The 25559-nt window shown below is 29.6% G+C and overlaps 2 protein-coding genes and 2 long non-coding RNA genes across 10 annotated transcripts; 2 read left to right on the forward strand and 2 right to left on the reverse strand.

The window, feature by feature from the left end:
• The first annotated feature begins 193 nt into the window (after positions 1-193).
• Positions 194-16585, forward strand: LOC122571813 (aminopeptidase N). Its single transcript, XM_043736001.1, has 15 exons — positions 194-380; positions 742-814; positions 1784-2040; positions 3241-3447; positions 3518-3673; positions 5799-6128; positions 7602-7752; positions 7824-7950; positions 8730-8820; positions 9516-9699; positions 11705-11906; positions 12365-12642; positions 14589-14788; positions 15150-15326; positions 15632-16585. Exons 1-15 carry the CDS (start codon positions 346-348, stop codon positions 16062-16064), a joined length of 2901 nt encoding a protein of 966 aa, XP_043591936.1. The 5' UTR covers positions 194-345; the 3' UTR covers positions 16065-16585.
• LOC122571819 lies at positions 13533-14582 on the reverse strand. Of its 2 annotated transcripts, none has more exons than XR_006318239.1 (2): positions 14352-14582; positions 13533-14198 (listed from the first exon to the last, which is right to left on the reverse strand). It is a non-coding gene; the product is annotated as an uncharacterized LOC122571819 (long non-coding RNA). The 2 variants fall into 2 exon arrangements; XR_006318240.1 differs by having other exon boundaries at positions 13533-14218.
• LOC122571818 lies at positions 16374-17435 on the reverse strand. The gene is made up of 2 exons (XR_006318238.1): positions 17264-17435; positions 16374-17149 (listed from the first exon to the last, which is right to left on the reverse strand). It is a non-coding gene; the product is annotated as an uncharacterized LOC122571818 (long non-coding RNA).
• Positions 17436-17458: 23 nt separating this feature from the next.
• LOC122571814 lies at positions 17459-23858 on the forward strand. 6 transcript variants are annotated; one of them, XM_043736006.1, is made up of 6 exons: positions 17461-17821; positions 17953-18134; positions 19209-19277; positions 19761-19919; positions 20580-20811; positions 21088-23858. In XM_043736006.1, exons 2-6 carry the CDS (start codon positions 17958-17960, stop codon positions 22395-22397), a joined length of 1947 nt encoding a protein of 648 aa, XP_043591941.1. In that variant the 5' UTR covers positions 17461-17821; positions 17953-17957; the 3' UTR covers positions 22398-23858. The 6 variants fall into 6 exon arrangements, with proteins under 6 accessions (XP_043591937.1, XP_043591938.1, XP_043591941.1 ...); XM_043736002.1 differs by having other exon boundaries at positions 17459-17821; positions 20580-23858; XM_043736003.1 differs by lacking the exon at positions 19209-19277 and having other exon boundaries at positions 17460-17821; positions 20580-23858.
• The last annotated feature ends 1701 nt before the right edge of the window (positions 23859-25559 follow it).

The following is a 25559-nucleotide window of genomic DNA, read 5'->3' on the forward strand; positions in this document are numbered from 1 at the left end:
GTGCTTCGGACACCAATCCGCCACGGCGTACCCCTATCACGTGGTCGTTCACGTTTTCTCTGCTCGCGTTTATCATTTTTTTCTTTTCTTTTCTTTTTGTACGCTTTTCTTCGTTTCTTTCAGGCGATCCGACAGAAGCTGGTACAGTCGGAAAGAGCAGAAAGCTGGATGGCAGTTGACGAACGACTGCGTTGGCACGCGGTGCTTTCGCATTTCAATACGAATATTGGCTGCCGGTATCAAGGTCAAGCGACGACGATAGCTTCGATCGAAGCTATTGAAGTGGTCGTAAGCGACGACACTTCGAAATACACGAATTACATCGGTTAGATCGTCGCCTACAGCATGCAAGTACGGACGTGTTGGATAAGGATCGCGAAGTAAGTCGCTGTGGAGCATCGGTGATCGCAAACTGCTCAAGATAATACTGTGTAGTTCGATTATACGTTGACGATCGATACAAGTGTCTCGGCGAATCCCGTGCTACCAAACATGAAAAGATAACACAGTGAATCGAATCGTCTTTGGAAAAATCTTAGACTCTGAAACGTCAACAAAATTTCTCTCCGGCATTCTTAATACTCGTAGTTGCACGTAATTAACGATCAAACGATAGTATAGTCGTATTGTTGGAACGGTTAATATTTCGTTGAATAATTTCTATGTGAATTAGCAGTTTTATTCAGTTACGTCGTTTAGCCTGATATTCGACCGAATAATCAGTTTCGACTTACTCCGCAGGAGAACCATGAGGTTCATAGCAGCCATCGCCGGGTATTTCCTGATCTTCGTTCTCCCAGATATCGAAGCACACGTAAGCAATCGCTTCTTATTTTATTTTATCCTTATAATATATGTAAGCACGACTCTTCTAGATGATGTTATATACGCACGTATGAAAAGCGGTTTTAAATATCGTAAAGCGTTTCGGTGAGATACTTTCGCTATTTAATAAGCCGAAGAGTTAAAAGTAAGTGAATAGTTAGCGAGTACACGCTTATGTTGGTTGGCTTTGTTTTAAAGCTACAGTTGCTTTCCGTGTTTCTCTAATAGACGTTTCAAAGTAAAACACATTAATTTCTACGAGTAATTTGGAGCCAGTTGAGATATTTACAAATAATGTCTTCAAATGTCTTAAATTATTTACTAATATTTTCTTAGCGCTTTATATGAGCTTCTGATGATTGTTATCAAAATGAAATCTTCCCAAAGATTCGTAAATTCGACTTTTATCAAAAGGATAATAATATTAATAAGAAACTAGATGAGACTAAAACACATGCATTGAATTTACAATATTTACAAGTTCTATGAAACAATCGTTTTATGTAGAATGTTCTATATTTCAGAAATATTTTTAATATGTAAGAAATTTCTCAAGATATTTAAACGCAATATGCAATGCCTTATGCCTTACATTTAATAGACACAAATATCACAAAGATACAAAAGATTTGATAAGCTAAGTTAACTTCAATAAGGAAGATAGTTGTTATCTATGCAGGAGGAAGTAGCAGCTAATGAAAATTTAAAAAGAAACGATAGATAGGATATAAAATGAGAATGTCTTTAAAAAATAATATTACTATCATCTATCTTCAGTGTCGTTCTTGATCTCAAAGATCAACTGTTACGATAAACGAAACAAAAATGCACATGTCAAATTGAGATACCTTCCTCCTGTCCTGGACGGTATAAAGATAAAGATATATATGTTTCATAATGTATTTCATAATGCAGTAAAAATACCACGATAAATGTTACACTTGAAGATCATTTACAGTTGCAGATCAAACGGAGTATAGATCTGAATGACGTTTACATGCCCAAAGTAAGTCAACGCAGATTACCCACAGAAGTAGTGCCGACCAGCTATCACCTGGAACTTCAACCTTTTATCGGGAATGACAAATTCAAAGGTCGAGTTAAGATCAACGTCACTTGGATAGATACCAGTGACATAATTGTTTTAAATGCTCATCCACATCTTGCAATTACGAAATACGATGTTAGGATCACGGAGGCATCGTTGGAAGAAAGGTAAGCGAATAAAATCGCATCATATTCTTCGCTATAATTGTAAATGACGTTATTGAAAAATGGGTTCTATTTCGTTGAAAAATTCTTCTGGCTGGAAGAGCTAAACTGAAGAAGCTAAATTTCCTACCTGATCCCAAGACTGTCAATCCCTAACTCTCCGTGGGAAGAATACAAAATTCTACAATAAGATCCACTACGTTTTAAATTATGTAGTATATTTCATACTATATTCGTTGAAGTCACCCCCTTTCTTCATTTTTTTCTTTTCCCTGTTCCTGGGACTTTATAGGGAAAGGAGAAAAATGGGTATGTCATATTATTACCATGTTACGAGTTCTGCTATACGTATGAGTTAAAGATACATACTATTTACGTGAACCAACTTTTAGCCTCATACCTATATTACCGTGGAAACAACAACTATACATATAATAGGATATTACTTGCAGGAAATATACGTAATATGAAATTATATAAATGAAATTTGAAAGAAAATGTATCTGGAAATGAGTAATATATATACATATATTATTTATTTATTTATTATTATTAGTATTATTATATTATATATATACATTACATACATATAATGTATATAGACAGTTATAAATAACTATAATGTGAAATGAAATGAAATGCAAACGAAAATATACATAATGTGTAATATATAAAAATACAGTAGGACTTCGATTATCATCCAAATGGCGTGCTTAATTCGGATAATCGAATAATCCTATTACCCATACGCAGATCATTTATTTCGAACTATTTCGTAGATGTTAACACGTAACAAAGGAACAAGAACTTCTTAACAAATATGTATGGACTTTTTTAGTTTCTCTCTATTCTCGTTTCCTAATCTTCCTCGTAACAAGGCATCCCTCTTTCCATCGATGTTCCCATAATAAACGATAATGTCGCTTTTGTTCTGATAATCGAGGTTCCATTCTATATTGAAATCTGGATATTAATGAAATATCCTCACGAATATTATTAATTACTAAATTTAATTACTAATTACACATTGGGAGAAAATACATGTATATATATATATAGGAAATATTTGCACACAATTAAATAAACTTGTGCATAATTGAATGAAAATTTGTTGACCCTCTCGTATTTTATTGCTCTCTAAAAGCAATTTCATCAATTGAAATTCCTCCTTAAAACTAATATCTGATTATTAAAAAATTAAAGGGAAAAAGGCCTGCCACTGATGGCTGTAAACGTTGCGAGAGTCAGTCGTCGTTCTTCGTGGCCATCTAGCTACGCGATTCACCTGGAACAGATGCTAAAGAAAGGCACCAGCTGCGAAGTGGATCTCACCTTCACTGGAAATCTCACCACCAACGATACCAGCGGTTTCTTCAAACACGAATATAGCGACGCCAATGGACAAAAGCAGTAATTATAATTACAACGCGATAGACGTAAGATTAAAGAAAAAGAATTTACTGTGCGTCTTTTTCTCTAGTCCCTTCCTGGCTACCAACTTCAGATTGGACAACGCGCAAACTGTTTTTCCTTGTATGGATGAGCCTCCTTACAAAGCGACCTTCAAACTCAGCGTTCAGCGTCCGAAGAACATGACTGCTCGTTCAAACACTCCCCTGGAAAGTAGCATAGAAACGTAAGTAGTATGAAATATTCGTTGATTTTATTTGCGTGTGTCATGTCGCTGCTTGACGTTGACAGTGGCACGACTTCAAGAATGTAAGTTTTAAGGGAGAGACCTCTTAAAATTGAAATATTTGAAAAAGTCAAAATACAGGCCTTACTATAATATAATAGCCCTGTGACGCAAAACTGATAAAATATGCGTTCTACATGATAAAAATAGAAATGTAATGTAAACCTTGCATTCGATAAATGCAAATTTTACACTTTTTAAATTATGTCGTTATCAGCACCAAGCAGCAGTGCATAGACTGCGAATTTTTATGCTTCTGTGGGAAATTTTAAGATTCAAAAACGCACAGAATGCGAATAATAGGCGAAAATATGCAAAATATCTGAAGTGTACTTTCTCTAATATTTTCTTCCTAGGTTCCACCTTTTAATTATATTCGTTCCATAGATATCTACTGTCTAATCGCACCTGTTAAAATGCATTCTCTTAATTATGGTAAAATTTTATTCCAACAACAGATAACGAATGAAAATAAAGAATGAAATTTTATTCGCCATTAATGAATAAATATCTAATGAAACAATTATTTATTTGAATAAGAAGTTATTCGAAGGAGAAATTATTCGTGTGAGAATATATCTGGATAAAGATTTAATCGAATTTGGATAAAACTTATTTGGATAAAATTATATATTTTTTGTAAATATTTACGTGTTACATGGAGGATGGACATGGTACCGGACATGAGATATCCTTTCAAGCTACATTGTCTATTTGTTGTAACATTGGCTTTTATAGCTAACTTTTTCCTGGATAAAATACTGGCTTAGAAAGTTTATCGTTGCGTAGTAAATTGTTTATTTGTTAAATTAGTAGTATGAATCTTACCGGTATCTGTATGTACTTGTATAAAATTAAGTGGAAACAAACCTTTATTCGTATTATTATTCGAATAATTCTGCAATCGTTACTCAAATAAATATAGAAAGTAATTCGTTATGAATAACAAACAATTATTCACAGATAAAATATTCGTCTGATATGAATTTATTCCCATCTTAAATAAATATCCACTCGAAACAATTGGGAGAATGCACAATTCTGACTATCTAAAATAAAACCATACATATAGAAAGAAATATATTTGTCGTGTTACAAATAGTAAGAATTTTGTTAGATATTTCGACATTAAAAATACATTCAGAATTTTTATTGCCAGGATATTAATAAAATATATTGAATCACAGCACGATTAATCCCTTGTCCTACAAAAACGAGTGGTAAAAAGGTTGGGACAAAAACAATAAACGCGAGCCTGACTCGTGGTACTTCGTTCGGATCAAACGTAAACAATACGGTCCTGGCTCGTGCTACTTCATTCGGGACAAACGTAAACAACGCGAGTCAGACTCGTGGTTCAGTTATCGATATATAAAGTCGATATTTTCTTACTTTAGTTACTTACTTTAGTGTAATTCTTCGTTACGTTCACACGTTTAGTTTATAATTCCCTAAAAGAATTAAACAACCCTTATATCTATCATGCCAGTAAAAGAAAAATCTAATATTGATGACAATAGTGAGAAATGTGTTATTATTGCGAATAGTGATTCGGTAGATCCTCCTAACTATAACGATAATGATGGTAGCGATATTGTGTTTTCTATTGTGTTTCATTGTTTCCACGAGTTATCTCAAAACATTGTTAATTTAAACTAAGTATTAATTTACAAATTATTACTGATACATTATCCACTTTCAGATAATAAATCATTTTTCTTCATTGACAAATCGATCATAATTACTTGCCAGATATCTTTAAAAAATATTAGTTGTGCCTAAACGTGTTTATTATTTCACAATTCCTTTCGTTGCGCCGAAATATACATGTCATTAGACGCATACATCTTGCGCAAGTTCGAACACAAAGTTCGGCTAAACAGCTAAATGGCTCGACGCGTGACCGATCTTCTTGTTTCTTGTAATCCGAGCAATCCAGAGTTAACGGGTAGGACAAGAGTTAACCGGTTATTTGATTATTCCTTACAGTCTAAGTATTCTTATCTATACGCCATAAGTATGCAAAAACGTAATTCTATTACTAAAAAATATTCTCTTTGCCTAGGACCGATGAGCCGGATTTGGTCTGGGATCACTTTACCAAGACACCGCAAATGTCAACGTACCAATTAGCTTTGATAATATCGGACTTCGAGAGCATCTCGCCTACTCAGGAAATCAATGAAATGGATGGGAGAAAGCTCGAGATTAAAGTGTGGGGTCGAAAGGAATACATGGACTCCCTAAAAAGCATACCCGACAAGGTTGTCTGGATCATGAACTATTTACAGGATTACTTCAACAGCTCGATTATTTTACCAAAACTCGACTTGGTAGCCGTTCCTTCGTACGGTGCTACCAAAGCATCTGACAGTTGGGGCTTGATGTTCTTCAAGTATATATTATTTACTATACTTTTGTTAAGCATGCAAGATTTTATACCAATAACAAGGGAAAAATTACTATTCAAAAAGAATCAAAATTACTATTTGATCAATTACTATTTTATTACTAATTAAATTACTATCTCATTACTACTAAATCATTAGATTGTGAATGTTTATGCAAATGGATAAAGATTTGGATAGTACTTTGTTTCATGACTAGAAGATGTTAATCACGTCCATTTTTTTTTACAAGGTAAAATGTCACGAACTTTGACAGTATTCTTTGCCAAATACCATCATAAGTTATAAACCTTTTTGTCATATAAAGATAATAAGATAGAAATATGTATTATCGACTCGTTATCGAATCGTTATCTTTACTTGGATTTACATAGATATCCAGCTTTCATTTTTCTGGCACTTGTAAGTATCCTCTACCCACACTGTCTGTACATGCTATTTTAAAAACACGTGGCTGACCTTGAATATGTCGGTAGGCGTGTCTATATGTTTCAAAGCGATTTTTCATTATACTTTCGTTAAACCTTTCGCTACGATGCCCACGAAACTGAAAGTATTCTTGGCGTATAGATCAAAGCAGTTTTTGTTAATAGAATATATGTATCTATGTGCATAAACATTAAAATATTTTATATGGTTGATCATAAGTACCTTGAAATTGGTCCTTATATCTTCAAATGTTTTTACTTCATATTGAATCCTCAAGATTTATAATTCTTTTTTATTGACAACCTGTATATGTTTAACATTTATCACATAATATTAATGGTATGTTTACTACGTTATTGGTATACATATTTTGCAGAATATTAATGAAGAAGATATCGTGTACACGGTATAAAAAAAAAGGTGTGAAAGAAAATTTCACTAAAAGTTTTTTGGGGAATTATTAAAGAAAACAATAATCAATAATATGGAAAGGCAGATTGTTCGCGCGGTTCCAATTCGCAGAACTTGATATCACCGACTGCCGAATCGTAGGATGCAGCATGGACCGTCTAGAATTTAAATAAGATGCAAATTTTGATAAGAATTAGACTCACAGAATAACATGTCAAAAATTATCTGTAAAACTTGAGACTCTTTTTGTTCGTTTGTCAGTTTTATTCATAATTTGCTCTTAATATAACATGTATCGATAACTGTATCCTAGATTAATTACCAACACCTGCTTACACGAACCAGCAATTGAAGCTGTGATATGCAAAATTATCTACGTTCGATTCGTGATATAAAATATCAATACCTTGTGCACCTTAAATAGGATCCGGGTAGTATTTAATTAAATATACGAATCTCAGTAATTATGTATACAATGTTATTATGAAAAAAGGATGTACGAAACTAGGTATGACAAATTTGTCTACTTTGCATCTTGCGATTTAGCACCAAACATTGTCATGTGAACAATAGAAATAACAAATCTCGATATGATATTGATAGCTTGACTTTGATTACAGGGAAAGTGAACTGAGTAGCCCGTCCATCTGGGACACAGCTTATGAATTAATTTATCAATGGATCGGTCAATATATCACACCATTCCGTTGGAGTGATGCACCTGTTAACAAAGCACTTAATTCATTCCTAGCTTCAATGACAACGGTGAACGTACGTATCATATTGCGTGCACACGAAGATTAAGCACGAAACTAGTTCAAAATGTAATGTGTTTGTTGCAGCTGAATCCGGATGAAATGGAAGGGAAATGGCCACTGACTATGCTATATTCCCTTTATTATGAATTTGCAAAGATTGAACCTTTCGGAAGGGTCAGTGGTATCAGAAACGAAGCTACATCATCGAAAAGTATGTTTTAACTAAATTATCTTGTCCTCTTGGAGTTATACAAACAGCGCTACATAATAATTATTAAGTATAATGTGATTATACTTCATGCTCGAAGTTAATATAACAGAAGTTATGGTAATTTTTGTCATAATAGCTTCTCTGATAATTATATCAATTTCTATTAGTCGAAAATATTTTCGAATACCATCCGGATAAATTACTTAATCTTTTCAAATACATTCTCTAATACGCTCTAAAGTTAGCTAATTTGTAACACTACTATTTCCCGTAAATAAGGACATAATAACTATATATTTACATGTACTCTTTTTACTGTAGAACTTTCTTAAATGAACTTCTGAAAACTTCCTTCTGTAGGATATCAAAGTTTGTCTATTAAAACTTAGGACACGTTGCACAATTAAATTTTTGTAAATATAATTCTTACAAAGCATATGATCATAAATACGGAAGAAATTATACTTACAGGTTAAAAAACGATCAATATTCATGTATTGTATTGATTAATTATATCATTTCTGGTAAATTATACATACAAAAAAATGTAAGATAAAAATATGTCAATAGAGTAGGAAAAATTTAAATGACTTAATAAGTTTCGATTTTTAATATTGATATCAATGTAACTATAAGAAATATTAAGTGTGTAACATTTATCAAACAGTTTGAAACGTCCACTAATTTTATACGGTATTGAAAGCAAATTATCGTGTAATTAACTCAGCGAGTTCCTCCTAATTACATAAGACTAATTATGTCATTTTTTCTCCTTCTAGTGGAGCTGGTATTCCGGATGTTCAATTACACTCTCGGCAAAGATCTATTCCAGAAAGGCGTTAGAAATTTTATACAACAAAATTCGGAAGAGTAGTAATTGTTTTTATCAATTAGCCGGGAAGCAATTCTTAAATGCAAATTTTATAACTGGATTTTACTAATTCACATTATTATATTGGAATAACGACTATCGAAAAAATTATAATATTTTTTGATGCATTTATATCTTATGAAAAAGGCTAAAATGGAAAATATTATTATTACATCAAACAATTTTATATAATTTTATACTTTTTATTACTTCTAAAATATATTCAGGTTATTATTTTGTAAATATTTAAAATTAGCGTGGGAGTCGTTTTCTTTCTTACTTCGTGTTAATCTATATCTAACATTATCTAATCTTTTATTTAATCTAGGTAAAGTTTAAATTTCGCAAAACTCCAAAAAGTTTTCTAAAAATTTTTATTTGAAGACTTTCGTGTATAAAATATACCCATATAAAAATTTTTTTAATTTTCAAAATGAGAGAGAGGAAACACGTAAACTATAAAATTTGTATTTTATTCTCTCTTTTATTTCCAAATATCTTTCCGTTTCTGAACATACCAGAATAACGATAGGATTAATAATTTTCTCGTAAATTTTGTATTAGAAATCCCAAACATTTAAAGAAAACATTTTATCAAAGTATGAATCGTTTTCACAAACTTTGCTTCCCGGCTATTCTTCTCGACTTCATCCTTTATTCAATTTCGTTCAACTGCTAAATATCATTTTTTCAGGAATCTACGAACCTTCTTTGCAGATGATATTTACAGCCGATTAAACGATGTCGCGGCTGAAACGGAAATTTTACCAAAAGGCTTGACAGTCAACTCAATCGCGGGGCCGTGGACCAATCGAGATAGAGTACCATTGGTCACTGTCATTCGCAATTATGAAACTCAAACAATTACACTTAGCCAAGTATGTATGCACGTTACGTTCTTAATCTTATCCAACAAAAACGCTGTTCACCTCAGGGACGCGGAAAACGTAACGATGACATGATTTTCGCACGGATAAAGCATCAATGAAGAAGAAACGCGGTGCTGATTTTATTTGTGAGCACTTTGAGTAAAGTCAATTCTCTTCTTGCATAAGTAGCGACAATCTGTGAAAAGGTTGATCGAAACGAGAGACAGAATGTGATGGTTGTTGCAAATATAATGCCAAAATGTAAATATTAACAAAGAAAAAGAAACTGAGGACCAAGTCGAGCACAAAAGAAACTTTTTCATCCTATATCGATTTTATTTAGCTTCCAGAAAATAATAGGAGTTATCACGAACAGTTGATATTAGTTTCTATCTTTGCCAAAATTTAATCTGTTATAACTTTTAGCCTATTTATATTACATAAATGTAAATTAATATTGTACAAAAAATTTAATATATAAATATACGTATTTAATATAGTTTTTCGATTTATGTTAGATGAAAATATTGGCACTATTAATATTTCAAAATCTGATGAAAAATATTTATTATATAATACAGCAATCAGGTTTTAAATTTTTATGAAATATTTATATTTTAAAATCATAGCTTCTTCACTGAAATTCTTTTTTTATTAAAAACATTATTTCTCATATAAATGCGGATATAATCTAAGTCGAACGGATGTGCAATTTATAGTATAAACATAGCAATACAATGACGAAACTTTGGCCTTGAAGACGGAAAATATATTGCCCTGTCTTTAGAGAAACTATCTAAACGATCTCAGTGATGTATGATATAATTGAAATAAAAACTTTAGAGCTGATAACCTTTTCTTTGAAGTGCATTTGTATACTTTTGTAGGCCGTTGTTGATTACGTTAGTATACACCTACATACTTAGTCCCTGAGGTTACATCGTTCAATTATCGCTAAAGAAACAGCAAAGCGAATAATTACAGTCCATGTATATATATATATATATATATATATATATATATAGCATACTTGGCGTAATAATCATAATATGAGAATAATGCCAAAATTAAACTACTCACTTTCCATATTATCTCTATAATAAATACAATATGTATGTATTTTCGACCAATCGCAGGGAGACGCGTTCGCGAGATATCACGTCAACGGGAGTCGTAAATTCCCGCTGCGATTATAATAATCGACACCACGATTTGATCGATTCCCTGATTTCAGTTAAGATAATAGGGGTGGTTGGTTTGATACAACACCGCGGTAACAGAATCTAAAATATGTATATTTCTAACAATTTACTATACAATATGGACAAAGAAAATTCAATGGTTACAGAACGTAGGAAAGTTCGGTTGTATTGTTTTGTATTCGAAGAGAGAGTAACTATCCCCATTGCTTGTGCGTGACATAGTTTCTGGAAGAACCCAGCTTTTCCGTTATGCAAATACTCGATTCCTCAGTGATCCTGCTATAAACAGCTATAAATCGAGATATTAACAGGAATAAATATAATGTTAAAGGCTAAACTGAAAGCTTAGGGTGATGGTGGGTCCTTAGATTTATTGAGATCGGAATTACGGTATGTGGGGCCTTGGCGGCCAGACCCAGAGTGACATCATACGGCCCATCTGGCGCGACGTAACAATGTATATGAAGATTATTTCATACTTTACTAGTAATCTTATACTTGTTAATAAATATAACACAATATCATAAATTAAAATATTAAATCTAATTTTTTAAATTTATTCCTATTACTATTATTTATTTCTTTAGATACAATTACATTCTTAAGAGAAAACTAACTTTTCTTTACTTCAAATAATATTATAATAATTATTATTGTTAATATTGTTCAGTACATAAATTTTTTCTTATAATTGCTATTCCTTAACTTTGTAGAGTTTCAGAAAGAAAATGGAATAATATAATACATTTAAGTTATAATACATTAAAGTTATTAAATATACATAATTAATGTTTGTGTTACTATGTTTATAGAAAGTCTACCTCAGGGAAGCTCCACGAGCCTCCACTCCTAAAGTTTCTTATGAATGGGATATACCAGTAGTAATGATTTCCCAAGAAAAATTGGATATTCAAGAGTCTTGTCTCCTATGGTTGACGAAAGGAAATAAAATGAAGAATGTGACAGATATCGCTAATGAAAACCAGTTTATCATTGTCAACCCAGAGGAAATAGGTATGAGAATAATAACACAAGCCAAAACAAAACATAATGCTCACAAAATTGCTTAATCTTTAACTCAAGATGTCCATATTCTTCTCATTATCTACAAACATGTAGTTTCACAGACTTTTTGGTATTTTATTGAATCACTATATTATACAAATTAATCTTAAATTTCTTTTTTGTTTAATGTAATTAATGTAAATTTCCCAAGATCTTTTTTACAATTGTATATAAATTAAATGAAATAAAAATTCAGATTTGCTTTCAAGAATGAGTGATAGTTAATTTTTATAATTAAGATTAACTGTAGTTAAAGACGAAAAGCCAGTAAAAGGGAAAGATGTGCAGAATCTTTATTTTTAAAGCTTTCTTATTAAAAAACAAAACGGAATGGAGTTACTTAGAATTCTCAGCAATTGATTTACAATTCTATAGTATATAATATTAAATAGAGTGGTTGATTATAGGTATGTTTCCGGTAAACTATGACTCCTGTAACTGGAAAATGTTATCACAGTATTTGCAAAGTCCAGACCGAGAAAAGATTCCTGTTTTAACCAGAGCAAAACTCCTTCATGATTCTTGGAATTTAGCATATTCTGGAGAACTATGCTTCAAAATTGCTTTAAATATGACTCTCTTTTTGAAAGAAGAAAGGAGTCACGTCGTATGGGAACCAGTCTTTATGATGATCGATCACGTTGGTAGACGTATCGAGGGATCTCATGTACACTCCAAATTCGAGGTAAATATTTTTCGTTTACGTTCATTCTTTAAAATATATACTTCAGAGATGCTTTTGTTATTTAACTGAAATATAGATAATATGTTTTTGTGTTCTTTTAAGTATATTTAATTGTATATATTTCTATATTAATTTTATATAATTTGTTAAAAGTGAAAAATGAAAAATATTCATTAATTTATCCTACATAACGTTCCGACTACTAAGGCACAGCTACTATACCCGGTATACTAAAATGACCGGTTTCAAACTTTTTGGTTTTACCATTAATTAAAATATGCAGGAGTACCTTTGGAAAATTAATACTGACGTATATTATTATTTATTATTTATTATTTTATTTAGTCCATGCTTCTCGGCTTTGGAAGAACTTTCAGCTTTCTTTACAGCTCTTTATTGCACTAATCGCATTCCTACCTCTAATCTAACACTAATGCTTATGATCTATTTCAACTTATGCTTTGGTCTTTGGTCTTTTTGCCTCCTTGCTGTGCTACCTTCCTGTCCTTCCACCCCTTCTTGTATTGCCTTTACCCTTCTTTTCTCTATTATCGCTCTCAGGTCCATTAGTCCTTTCCCAGTCCCATTCAATATTTTTTCCATTTCCTTTGCTCCTCCTGTTATTTCACATTCTTCTACTACATGTCTCAGGTCCTCTTCTTCCCATCCACATAATCTGCACCTTCTTTCTTCCTCCTCTTTCCAATGTTCTTTCGCTTTGGTCTCGTTTCCACACCTGAATCTGGCTATGATTATTCTGTCCTTCCACTTCATCCTCCCTTCCAAGTACTTTGGCATCTCATCTTTGGTTATGTTCCTGTAGTACTTGTTGTATTTGGATTCCCTTATCCTTTTCCTCCTCTCTTCTGTTTCTCTCTTCCTTCTTTCTCCTACAATTTGGTCTCCAGTCCAACTTACTTGCTCCCCTCCTGCTTCCCTTTGTGTCTCTCCGTTTCTCACCTCTTCTAGATCCTTCTTTCTCTTTCTTGCTCTTTTCCCTTCCTGTCCATTTCCCCAGTTTCTCTCTCTCTCTCCTTTATACACTCTTTTACCAGCTCCTTTTCCGATTCTAGAGTTCTTTCCTCGTACCTTACTGCTCTTTTTAACGCTTTTACCTTGATTTCCTCTATCTTGCATTCTTCTGTCAGTATGTAGTTTGGTGTTGTCCTGTCTAAACCTAAGATCCATTTTACATACCCTCTTTTTACCCTATCCAGCGATTCTTCCATGTTCCAACCCCATACCTCTGCTCCAAACAGCGCCACGCTCTCTACTAGTGCTTAAAACATCTTCATTCTCCTCTCGTAGTCCTGTTTGAATATTCTTTCTCCCATGCTCCATGTTTTCTTCATTGCTATCATCGCTCTCCTTTTCCTGTCCTGTATGTGCCTCTCATCGCTGCCGTTTTTCTGTAGTATGTACCCTAGGTATCTTATCTCCTCCACTTCTTCTAGTTCTTGCTCTCCCCAATTCCATTTTCTTNTGTCTCCTTTTGTTTCTTCTTTTTTCGAATACTACTATTTTCGTCTTTTCTGTGCCTAGCTCCAATTCTGCTTCTTTTAGAAATTTTTTAATACTGACGTATATTAAAATAAGAACACGATGATATATTATATACAGATACTTATTTTCATAATCACTTCTATTATAATCACATATCATGTAAAATTGAATTTACAATTCAAAAGACTTCGATTTTATAAACTTACAATTTTGTAAATGTATTTATTTCTCAGAAGTCATAAGTTTGCAGTCGAAATTTAATCTTCAATATTAAGTAATCTTCAATATTACTTTATATCTTACTTTTTGATCAAAGAATGCACAAATATTATTTGCTAAAATTTATTCTTCCTTATTGCATCTTTATGTTTCCTACACAAAACAAAATTTAAACATAAAATATTCATAAAGCTTATAAGCTAGTAAAATTATTATTATTTCAGGCATACATACGTACCTTGTTAAAGCCTCTATATGAAGAACTCAGTAGAACTGTAGAACCAAATGAACCGTCTTGGAAAACTCATATGCGAGGAATGGCAAAAAATTTCCTTTGTCGTGCTGGATACGAACCATGTGTTAACGAAGCAAGGGATCAGTACAAAAAGTGGCTGACTGATAAGGAACCGGATAAAGGAAATCCGTCCGTAACTTTGTCACCCTTACATTTATATTTATAAAACTTATAATTATTTTCATTATAATTATACAGTAATACATGTAATGTGGAAATGTATTGTTACTAATAGCATCAAAGCAGAAACTTATAAATCTCTGCAAGTTACTCATATAAAAATTTTAATTTAATGAGGAAATTTAATGCATGTGTGAGAATCAAAATTTCAATATATAAAATAATACTAATACTAATATTACATCAATTACAGTATATAAATGTTATTCTCTCTTACATATCATTTAGTACTTACAATTTTGCTAACTGGTTATATTACATTTTGTAGATATTAAATTGTATTAATTATTGTTACTGTTTCTTACTTCAGAGTTGCCAATGAATTTATTTGCCCAGTATTTAAGTGGGGATCTGAAGAAGAATGGGAATTTGGACTTCAACGTGTTATAAATTTCCCTCAGAATAGTCCGGAAAGAAAACAGAATGAACGTACATATCTTTTGAAATCCTTAGCTGGTTGTCCAAAAGATACATATAAAATTGAAAGGTATCATCCATAATTTTATTCAATTAATTTATCAGAATGTGTCAAGAATTAAATAGTTTTCAGTTTAAAAGGAAATTATTATATAATCTTTATTAAAATGTAGAATTCAATATTTGTTTTAGGCTTTCTATAAATGCTATTAATTGTTTTTAAATGAATCCAGATTAATCTGTTGAACAAAATTGTATTGTAACTATAGTAACATAACTATATGTAACTATACATTAATATAATTAATATAATTTCTTGTTTCTAGTGAAAACTCAATAACAGCATCATGCCTTACATTTTCATTTATGTTGCAGATTATTAAATGTAACATTTCTTGATCAGAATGGAAATTTTACTGATTCAGACATCCAACTGATTTTTGTTACATTAAGTGGTGGAGCAGCTGGTTATACGACTCTCTTCAACTTTTTAACTGAAAACTGGGATACGGTGAAACAGAGATTTGAAGATAAAAAACATCTTTTGTACCGCATAGTAGAATCTGCAACTTCCTCGTTTAGCAATCAAAAGGGTTTGGATATAGTTCGTAAATTGTATGAAAGCCATTCAGAAGAATTTCTACCAGATCTTATAAACCAAAAACCTTACAAGATGGAAATAAGAGAATGGAGCAAAAAGAATCTTCCAGTAATTGATACTTGGCTTATGGAAAATTTGCCAAGAGAAGAATTGGAAGCCATTAAAGCTTATCCAGTTACCACTACTATGGCTCCTACCATGGAATAATTAGAAAAAGTAAACTCATAATTAAAAATTGAACAAAAGTATTAACAATTTAGAAATATAAAGAAGTTTTTTAATTTCTGAAGTATTTACAAGCTATATCATGAACCAGTAACACACTGCTTGGTTTAAAAATATAAATAACTTGTTGACTTCAGCAATAACATGCCTTCTACAAGATGGCTTCTAGCAATAAGATTAAAAATTATTCTAATAATTATAAATACAACTATAATGTAAAATTGTTAAAAAAATCGGATTTAATGATTTGTTAATGATTGTTAATAATTTGGATTTAATAATGTATCATTGTAATTTATATTTTCTTTATTTATTGTAGGTACAAAGCTTTTATTAATGTATAATTGCTACTACATATGTATTTAGGTTTGAGTAAATAGTGCAATTACATAAATTGTGAACAATCGAGGCTTGATAAATTTTACAACTAATTTTTGTCTCAAAGAATAACATCATTTGCATCACCTTGATTATTGCTTAATTAAATAAAACTTTAACAACAACATGATTAACATCTTAATTTTAGTGACAAAAAAATCAAAATTCCTGTTTATATTCTACTTATATCCTGCTTATAAAATTAATGTCATATTACTTACAATAAATAAACTTATGAAAGTAAGTTGCTTCTTAAAAAATCCCACATTCACATAATGATCCCATATAAAATGAAAAGTATAGTTAATTAATTATTTGCTTTTGGTTTGAAAGATTTACATAATGAAATTATACATATCACATTCAATATTAGAGAAGTTCTCAGTTAATTTTGTATTCATATAAATTAAAGATAATTTTACCATTATAAGATTCTTGGGTAAATATAATTCTATGTTCATGTTTGAAACAAAGTAATAGCATAATTAATTTAAAAAATGAAATAAAATAATATTTGTTAAATGTTTACTTGTCACATACATAGGAATGTAGAGTAAGCGAGTCATATGTTACCGTGTAAATGGATACGATATGGCAGTATAGAAAGAACGCTGCATAGAAACGTTTTCTATCGAATGTCCATGCATTATTTTAAGTGAGAACACAAGAGATCTTTATGTTACATTCACCTGTAATATAAAGATTCAAAGCTACTATAGTATTTTATAACATTGACTAAGTACAAATATAGGACAGATCTGACTTCATATGGAATTTCATGTCTCATGTTCTAAAATACCGACCTGGAACAAACTCAGCCTCTACTTTTCTTCTACGTTAAATATAGAAATTATATTTGTTGAAAATACTAAATATTTATGAATATTATCATTAATGGATACTTTAAATTGATGAAATCATTAACAATTCATATTTCATAACATGGGTTTTGCAACTCACATTTTTTATAAAACAATACGTACCTAAGCTGTAAGGTGGCAGCATATCAAGTTTGTTCGAGATTGTTCGAGATTATCCCATCATTATTCTACGTAGAGAAATATATTCGTAGGTTGAAGTAGAGTCTATATCTCAATGTAAGATGGCTAATTTTTGAGTTTAGTTTACGTCCTGATTTTGTGCATCTCGACACGTTAGTGAGCAAATGTTGTGTAAACTGATTGTTTTTATAAACCGACACTCCCGGTGGTGCTTCATGAGAGTCGCCAGAAAATATATGAACGCGCTATGTCATTATCCATCATTAATCGAGATTGATTGCATACATTTAATCAAGGGTTTCAGTGCTTTTTTTCAAACTACTCTTGATAGAGGAAAACTAACGTTTTAATTATATTTCAGTACGTACTTTTACGAGCGAAAATGTTATTAATTTGTTAATTAAAATATGTTGTACCATTTTGATGATTTTATTCACTATTTGATACATTATAACCTTATAATTTTTTCTGTTTCTCTTCTGTTCCTGCAGACACAATGGTTGAGAGTACTAAATGCTGTGTCCTGCAATGGGCTGATCATGCAAGGTACATTACAGAAAAATTTAGTGGGCTGTTGGCACGTCAGGCACTTGTTGATGTAACACTCGTATGTGAAGAACAAAAGCTACGTGTTCACAAACTGGTCCTAGCATCAAATAGTACATACTTTGAGGTATATTTAAAAAATATATTTATTTTCCTATAAGTGAAATTAATTATAAATTATCTTTCATTTGCATGTTAAAAATATATACATATCTTGGTATGTCTATAGTTTTTTAAAAAATATTAATAACGTAAAGTATGTTTTTCATTATATTTTTATAATTATCTATTTCAAGATTAGTAAACGCGTATAAATTGATGTTTACAAAAAATTTTTTTATTACTTTGTTAAAAAATATAACAAAGCTAACTTAAAATGTTATTTAAAATTCAGTGCTAATATATAAAAAAAAGAAAAGTTATACAATGTAAATTATATTTAATAATATTAGCAATATTAGATTTAGCTTTTTATGTATTAAAACTACTTGTAACTATAAATATCTATATCCTGTTATTTTTTTTAAATTGTAAAGTTTAATATAATTTGAAAACAGCTGAGTAGCATATAAATGGTAATTGTCTTATGTAATCATAAATTACAAAAATACCTAATCATAAATTTAAATTTATATTAACAGGTTATACAAAAGATAAATTAAAAGCAATCTTATATTTAAAGTAAATTTATATTATTTAACAATAAACATTTATAATTCTATAAAACAATGAAATTAATTCAAATATATAAATATTATTAAGTTTGTGTAAGTTTGTTAAAATCTCATAATTTAAAATAATCATATTTTATGTATAGGTAGCTTTTTCTATAAAATTAATTTTGTGGATTTTGAATTTATTATATTATTATTATTATGAATTAATATTACATTAAGTAAGTTTATGAAGAACACATACAATAGTGAAAACACTTCTCATATCAAATTATGGTCATATATATGTAGGCAATTTTATAATATTGTAATATATAATATATCATATCGTAATATATAACAACATATTTTGATTAAGCCAAAATTTCAAATTTTATTTAGTTATTGCTTTGTGTATATACATCTATAAAATTATATACAAAGAATATATGGAATACTTATGAAAGGACAATTTTACAGGGATTATGTAATGTTCATATAAACTAAAGAAAGCCTTATATATTGGAATTTCCTTATTTATTTGCAAGCATTTGAAGAAACCATGTTTGATGGACATACTTTTTACAACTTGTGAAGAACATCTATTGAATATAAAGGTATCAAAGAGATAATTTGTATGAATTCAAAATAATGAAATAAATATATGCTAATGTAAATAGCTTTTCAGAGATACATTTTATATCTTTTTTATGTATCAAATAGATATACATAAATAAATGTAGATATATTTCCAAAATGTGCATGTATACAATTATAAAAGTTCACATTTACATAACATTAGAATTTTTAATTTTAGATACCAAAATTTTCTACTTGAAAATGATATTATGATTTAATACAAATGTTTCTCAATCCTTTAAAAAATATTTAACACTATTAAAAGTGTTCTTTGCACATAGTATCAAATTTTGTAACATACTATAAATATATTATAAATTTCAAAAATTCGTTTAATTACGCTTAGTTAAAGGTAGTGGTAGGTTAGTAAAAATTATTTGTTCATTGTTATCAGAATTTATGAATACAGCACTGTTTTATCTATTAATATATTTTGTTTGCTTCACTGTCTGATGTAACAGGAGATCCTACAACGAGATTTGGGTCAGGAACCAGTTATATTTTTTAAAGATCTAAACTTTGAAATCTTGAAGGCCATGGTTGAATTCATGTATTGCGGAGAAACTACAATTCCTTATCAATTGTTATCACCTTTATTAACTGCCACAAAAACTTTTAAGGTTGGTAGTACAAATATTAACAAAAATTATTATAAACATAAGTTGCTCCCAAAAGATATTCCAAATAAAATTACAAAAAATTCTAAATAATTATGTTTATAATGTTTTCAAAAATCTTCTATTATTTTTGTTACCTAAGATGATAAAATATTTTGTGATCAATCATAGAACTTATGTTAATTATGTTTGATATCTTTTTCTCTCTTTTCGATCTTGTGTTATTTATATTTTATAATGTACATTTTTTTTATTGGTTCTCTAAAAATTTGCCATAAATTCACTATTAAATGCTTGAAATTTGACAATTGTGAGACTGCAGCTACAAATATTTTCAAATTTTATTTTAGTATATATAGCATAACATTGCATGTAATTTCATAATTACTTCTGAGTGTGAAATCACTAAGTAGATTAAACATAAGAAGTTTTATGATACAAATATCAATTGTTTAAAAAAGATGTACATTGGAATGAAATGTTTTATATTGTATTATTATTGAACTATTATGTATATACTTCTCATCATTTCTTGAAAAATGTAGGGAATCAATCATAAAATTATCCTGTAAGATATGAAAATCATCATAAATTATCTTAAACAAGAAAAAATTAAAAAAAATACACACATAAATATACTAATAATTTTTTATATATGTATAGGTTAAAGAGTTGACAACTGTGGTTGATGCCATGATGAGTTCCAATGTAGGAAATTTTGAAATTAATACAAATATGGACAAAAAAGTTACTGAATCAGAGATTATAAATAGTACATGTAATAATACAGATCATATAGATGTACAGTGTGATGAACTTGTTAATGATGAGTGCTTTGTACTTTGTAATGAGAGCAACAGTGATGTGAATTCAAGTGAAAACCAATCTTTAGAAGGTAATACAACCAGCAATCCTCCTGAACAAGAATTAGAGCATATGTTATATGAGGATTCACAAGATTTTGAAACTGATGCAGAACAAACTAATACATTATTTTCGGTAGGAAATTCTACAAAATTAGTAGGAACTGAGAATTCAATCGTATTAACAAATGATAAAACGAAAGAAGTATCAAATAGATACTTGGAAAATAGAATGATAAATAGTGATACATTGTGTACAAATAATGAATTAAAACCTTTATTATATGAACAATGCTGTGATTTTTCAGATATTGATGAGTGTGAAGAAAGTTCTATGTCATTGTCACAATCTTGCCTTCAACAAATTGAAGAAGACTTTGCACAATATAAGTTTGAAGGTACTGATGTTCCTAGTAAAGTAGGAAAATGTGTCAAAGTTTACACTCATAAGAGACGAAAATCTATAGATGACATAAAAAATAAGCTAACAGATGTGAACAATATAATTCAAAATCCGCCATCTACTGATTGTATAGATTTATTGGATGAGCCGTCCACTAACGATATACCAGTTACACTTTTAACCTCATTAGACATGGAAAGTGCTGAGTATATTATAAGTTTAAGTACTGAAAATATTCAATCTATAGTAGGAACTACCTTAACTGAGCAGCATACATTAAATACATGTAAGAAAATAGAACAAATTATTGAATATAATACCCAACAAGATAGTTTAAATAAAATAGAATTAAATACTGAAAACACTGAAGCTTCTAATTATACAAAACCAATACTAAGGAGAAGCTTGCGATTAAACCAACAAGAAGTAGAAGAAACTATAAATAATAATGAAACTGTTAAAGATCTTCAAGAAAAAGAAAAACACTTTAAAAAATCAAATTTCTCAAATAGAGCAGAATTATGTATTAAAAAAAAACGTAAAATAAAGGTCACAGATCGTAAAGTTCCAGAACAAGCTATTAACAATGTAATGCAGCCCATTAGGAAGACATTTAACAATTCTCGTAGGAATGCTGAGAAATTAATTGTCAGAAAGAATAATAAAAGTACATTGTCTAACAAAGAAAAGGATGAGCAAACAGTTAAAATAACAAATAAATTAAAATGTGACATATCAGAAGCAACAGAAATTGATTCCATTTTTACACTACCCAAATTAAATACAATAGAACATATAAATCGTGCACTGTGGGGAGATATGTCAGATTTTCCAGAAGACTATGAAAATAAGGTGAATTTAATGGAATGTACTCCTAATACAGAAATTCCGTTTGCTGTTGGTTTATTACCTTTACGTACTGCTCTGGAAAAAATGCAAGCAACACCAGATTATCAACCTCGCAAAACTCGTTCATCGGTAGCACCAATAAGGCAAGATATTGATAATCTCAAAAGGAAGAACTGTACTCATTTAGGTAAAGTTACAGATTCTAAAAGACAAAATACCTGCATTAATCATCCAAAAGAAAATGCAAAAGCAGTTTGTCATATTCGGATTAGAACAGCACCGTCGCAGTACGTACGAAATCGTAAAAAGTATCTTTCAACGGATGTAAATACACTGGAACCTCCGACTATTATCAATAAACATTAATAGCTATTAATGTTTATCAAGAAATACATAAGAATAGTAATAAAATTATATCCTTAAGTACGAATATCAAAGAAAATAAGAGAACGCGTAATTCTATGCATGTAATTTTGTATTTTGAGAACATATTTTTAATATAAAACTCCTTGTATATATATAAAATATAAATATCGAAAAAAAATATGCGACGAACTATGTAAAGTATGTAAACCATATAGTTCCTTGATTTCAACAAGAATTCAAGATATATTTTTTTTATTGTTTGGCCATATAATTTTTAATTTATATTAAATGCTACTATACGTGTTAAATAATACTGTGAGGGCAAATTCAAGTTTTTTTCCTTAATTGAGGAGAGAAATATTAATATAAAATAGTAGTAATATTTTTGTTTATTACATTTTTATAAAACTTCCTTGTATATTTTTTAAATAATATTCAAGATAAGATTATTAATTAATGTGTGTTCTATTTAATCAACGATATGAAATAAACCTTTTTATTTGTAAATGTATGAAATGGAGCTGTGTGTTATACATTTGGTGCACGTATAGGGCTACACATACATATAAAATATATTATGTATATACACGCAATGATATATTTTGTTTCTCAGATCATGTATTTGAATATTTAAATATCTTAGTTTGTTATTTTTAAGTAAAACTATAATTTACACAATTTCTTTTTTTCTTTGAGTGTGTGAAAAATGCATACATATCATTTATATTAACGTGTATATCTTATAAATAAGATCTATTATGGACATTTTTAAGAAATCTTATATATTTCATATCATTGCTAATCTTATTCATTACTACCATATTTTGTAATCCTCTATAACTAGAATTTTGCTTCTTCTTGAAAACAAAAAAAGGAGAATTGTGTTTTATTATCATTTTATATTTTGTAAATTTTGATATTTAATCATTAAATTTTGAATAAATCATTTAGCACCTGTATGATGACGTACTAACAAAATGCAAATCCACAACAGTAAACAAGTAAAATAAGATTTAATAAAAAAAAATATAGATACATGAGTATATAATTTTTATATCATATGTTATAGAGGGTTAATATCTTTGTTTAATGATATACTTTATGATATTTTAGTTCTATGTAATAAGTAAATGAAATCATAATAACCCAGTATAATAATTTGTGCTGTAAAAGTAGTAACTATAAAGCTTCAAAATTATAAAATGTATAATAATCATATTATGTATGTACTTTACTATTGTTTATAGCTCTTAAATAGCAATTGTATCTAAACAAAATTATTTGTATTTATACAACATTTACAGTATTTTGAGATGTTAGCAGTTGCTGCACAATGTAACATAAATGGATTGTTTATTGCAATAATATACAGATATTTTTTACATAAATTTATGTATACATATACAATGATACAGAAATATATATATATATTTTTTTCGTAATAAACATTTTTGATGTACACTTGCGGTATCTTTGGAATTTTTACTAATATTTCAATTATATTTCTTTACACAAAACTTATATCTCTACGGATAAGACAATTTTACGAAACTCTAACGGAATTGCGTACTTAGTTATGTCCTTGTGTTCCATATCCTTGTTATTAAACATTTTTATTACTTCATAGATTACATTCAATATCATATATTGCCAGAATAATCATAATAAGGGACTGTGTAATCCGTACGGAAACATATAATATACATATGTATTCAATATGCTCTTGACACTGCGCAGAGGACGAAAACGGACTAAAGAAAGAGAGCCATGTTTATTTATAACTAGTAATTTGATTGGCCGTGCAATGTACACTATGATACATGTACAATCGATATAAGTAAAGTATAATTGTCGTTATCTTAGTTCTCTAATTTCCGATGTACCAAAAGAAGTCAATAAAGTAAGAGCAGAGATAAAAAGCAATATAATGTACTATCAAAATATATCGATAAAATACAAGTAATCAAAAAAATTAAAATGCTTAAGTATTTAACATCCATGAAGACTATCTTCTATATAAACAATTTTGTTAATAATAATATTTTACTTCCAATAAATACAATCAGGCTAATGCAAATAATAATTTATATGTAACTAATATACAATCTGTATTCTACACAATCAATGAAGGATTAGGAATATTTTCTGTGTTATAGAGTCACCATATATAGGATATGTTTTCATATGTTTTCGAATAAAACCAGATAAACAATGGGAATATTTTATAAAACTTTATAAAATAATATAATGCTTTATAATTATTTTATGATAATTAATTAATTTATGAATTAGTTGGAACACATCATTTAAATTTATAATCATGCATATACATACATAAATATAAGCGTATAATATACGAAACCTATCCACACATGTAATAAAACACACGAGAACACTGACTTTAACACTTATTATTTTAATATTAAACTTTAATATAATTTTTTTCATACGTAGATATAAGATAAATGATAATTCAAAAAAAAAAAATAGTATCAATTGAAATAAATAACTACTTGAACTATTTTAAAAATATTTTCAACAAAACTTTCGTCTCTTTTGATAAATATTAGCATCACTAAAGTTGTAAGATGCATTAAACTTACATGAATTTTGTTTGTACATAACGTATGGTGGTCGATGAAACAGGTAGTTTCGAAATTATTATCGAACTCGCCTGCTTATCACGAAATTTTATAACGAGAGGCTGTATCGACGGGAAAGACATTACGTGGCATCGTATAACGCGTTTATTCTAGTCTTGTAATTCAGTTGTGCGCACGGTGAAAGGTGCACGTTGGGATCTAACCAAGCAAGTAGGTAGGTACATGCTCAATGTTTAGCGCTACAAAGAAGACAAATTCTACCAGGCCGACGCAGCGCAGCTACAGTGCAATCAATGAGCGCATATTGATCTCAACCCTTCACGGATTCTACACCTGCAGGGGCGGATCACTTAAGTATCAAACATAGATATCACGACTTGATTAAAAATATTATATCGAGACATATTATATCATAAACAAACTCCTTGTTCTGTCATGAGATTATATGTTTATTATCTTTAATCAGTATTTAATTGTCCGTATTGCATTTTAAAATAACTATGTTGTACGATTAATTTATAATGAAAATTATACTATTAAAAATATCTAACGACTCTTA

Source organism: Bombus pyrosoma, linkage group LG10, assembly GCF_014825855.1.
Source record: "Bombus pyrosoma isolate SC7728 linkage group LG10, ASM1482585v1, whole genome shotgun sequence".
NCBI lineage: Eukaryota > Metazoa > Arthropoda > Insecta > Hymenoptera > Apidae > Bombus > Bombus pyrosoma.

Excerpts from the sequence above, each read along its gene's own strand:
- LOC122571814 (XM_043736002.1), top strand. The coding sequence starts at position 17,958 with ATGGTTGAGAGTACTAAATGCTGTGTCCTGCAATGGGCTGATCATGCA. Across the intron at positions 18,135-19,208 it reads CAAATAGTACATACTTTGAG|CATTTGAAGAAACCATGTTT; the intron begins GTATATTTAAAA and ends TTTATTTGCAAG. Across the intron at positions 19,920-20,579 it reads CTGCCACAAAAACTTTTAAG|GTTAAAGAGTTGACAACTGT; the intron begins GTTGGTAGTACA and ends ATATATGTATAG.
- LOC122571813 (XM_043736001.1), top strand. The coding sequence starts at position 346 with ATGCAAGTACGGACGTGTTGGATAAGGATCGCGAA. Across the intron at positions 7,753-7,823 it reads CTTCAATGACAACGGTGAAC|CTGAATCCGGATGAAATGGA; the intron begins GTACGTATCATA and ends TGTTTGTTGCAG. Across the intron at positions 9,700-11,704 it reads AAACAATTACACTTAGCCAA|AAAGTCTACCTCAGGGAAGC; the intron begins GTATGTATGCAC and ends CTATGTTTATAG.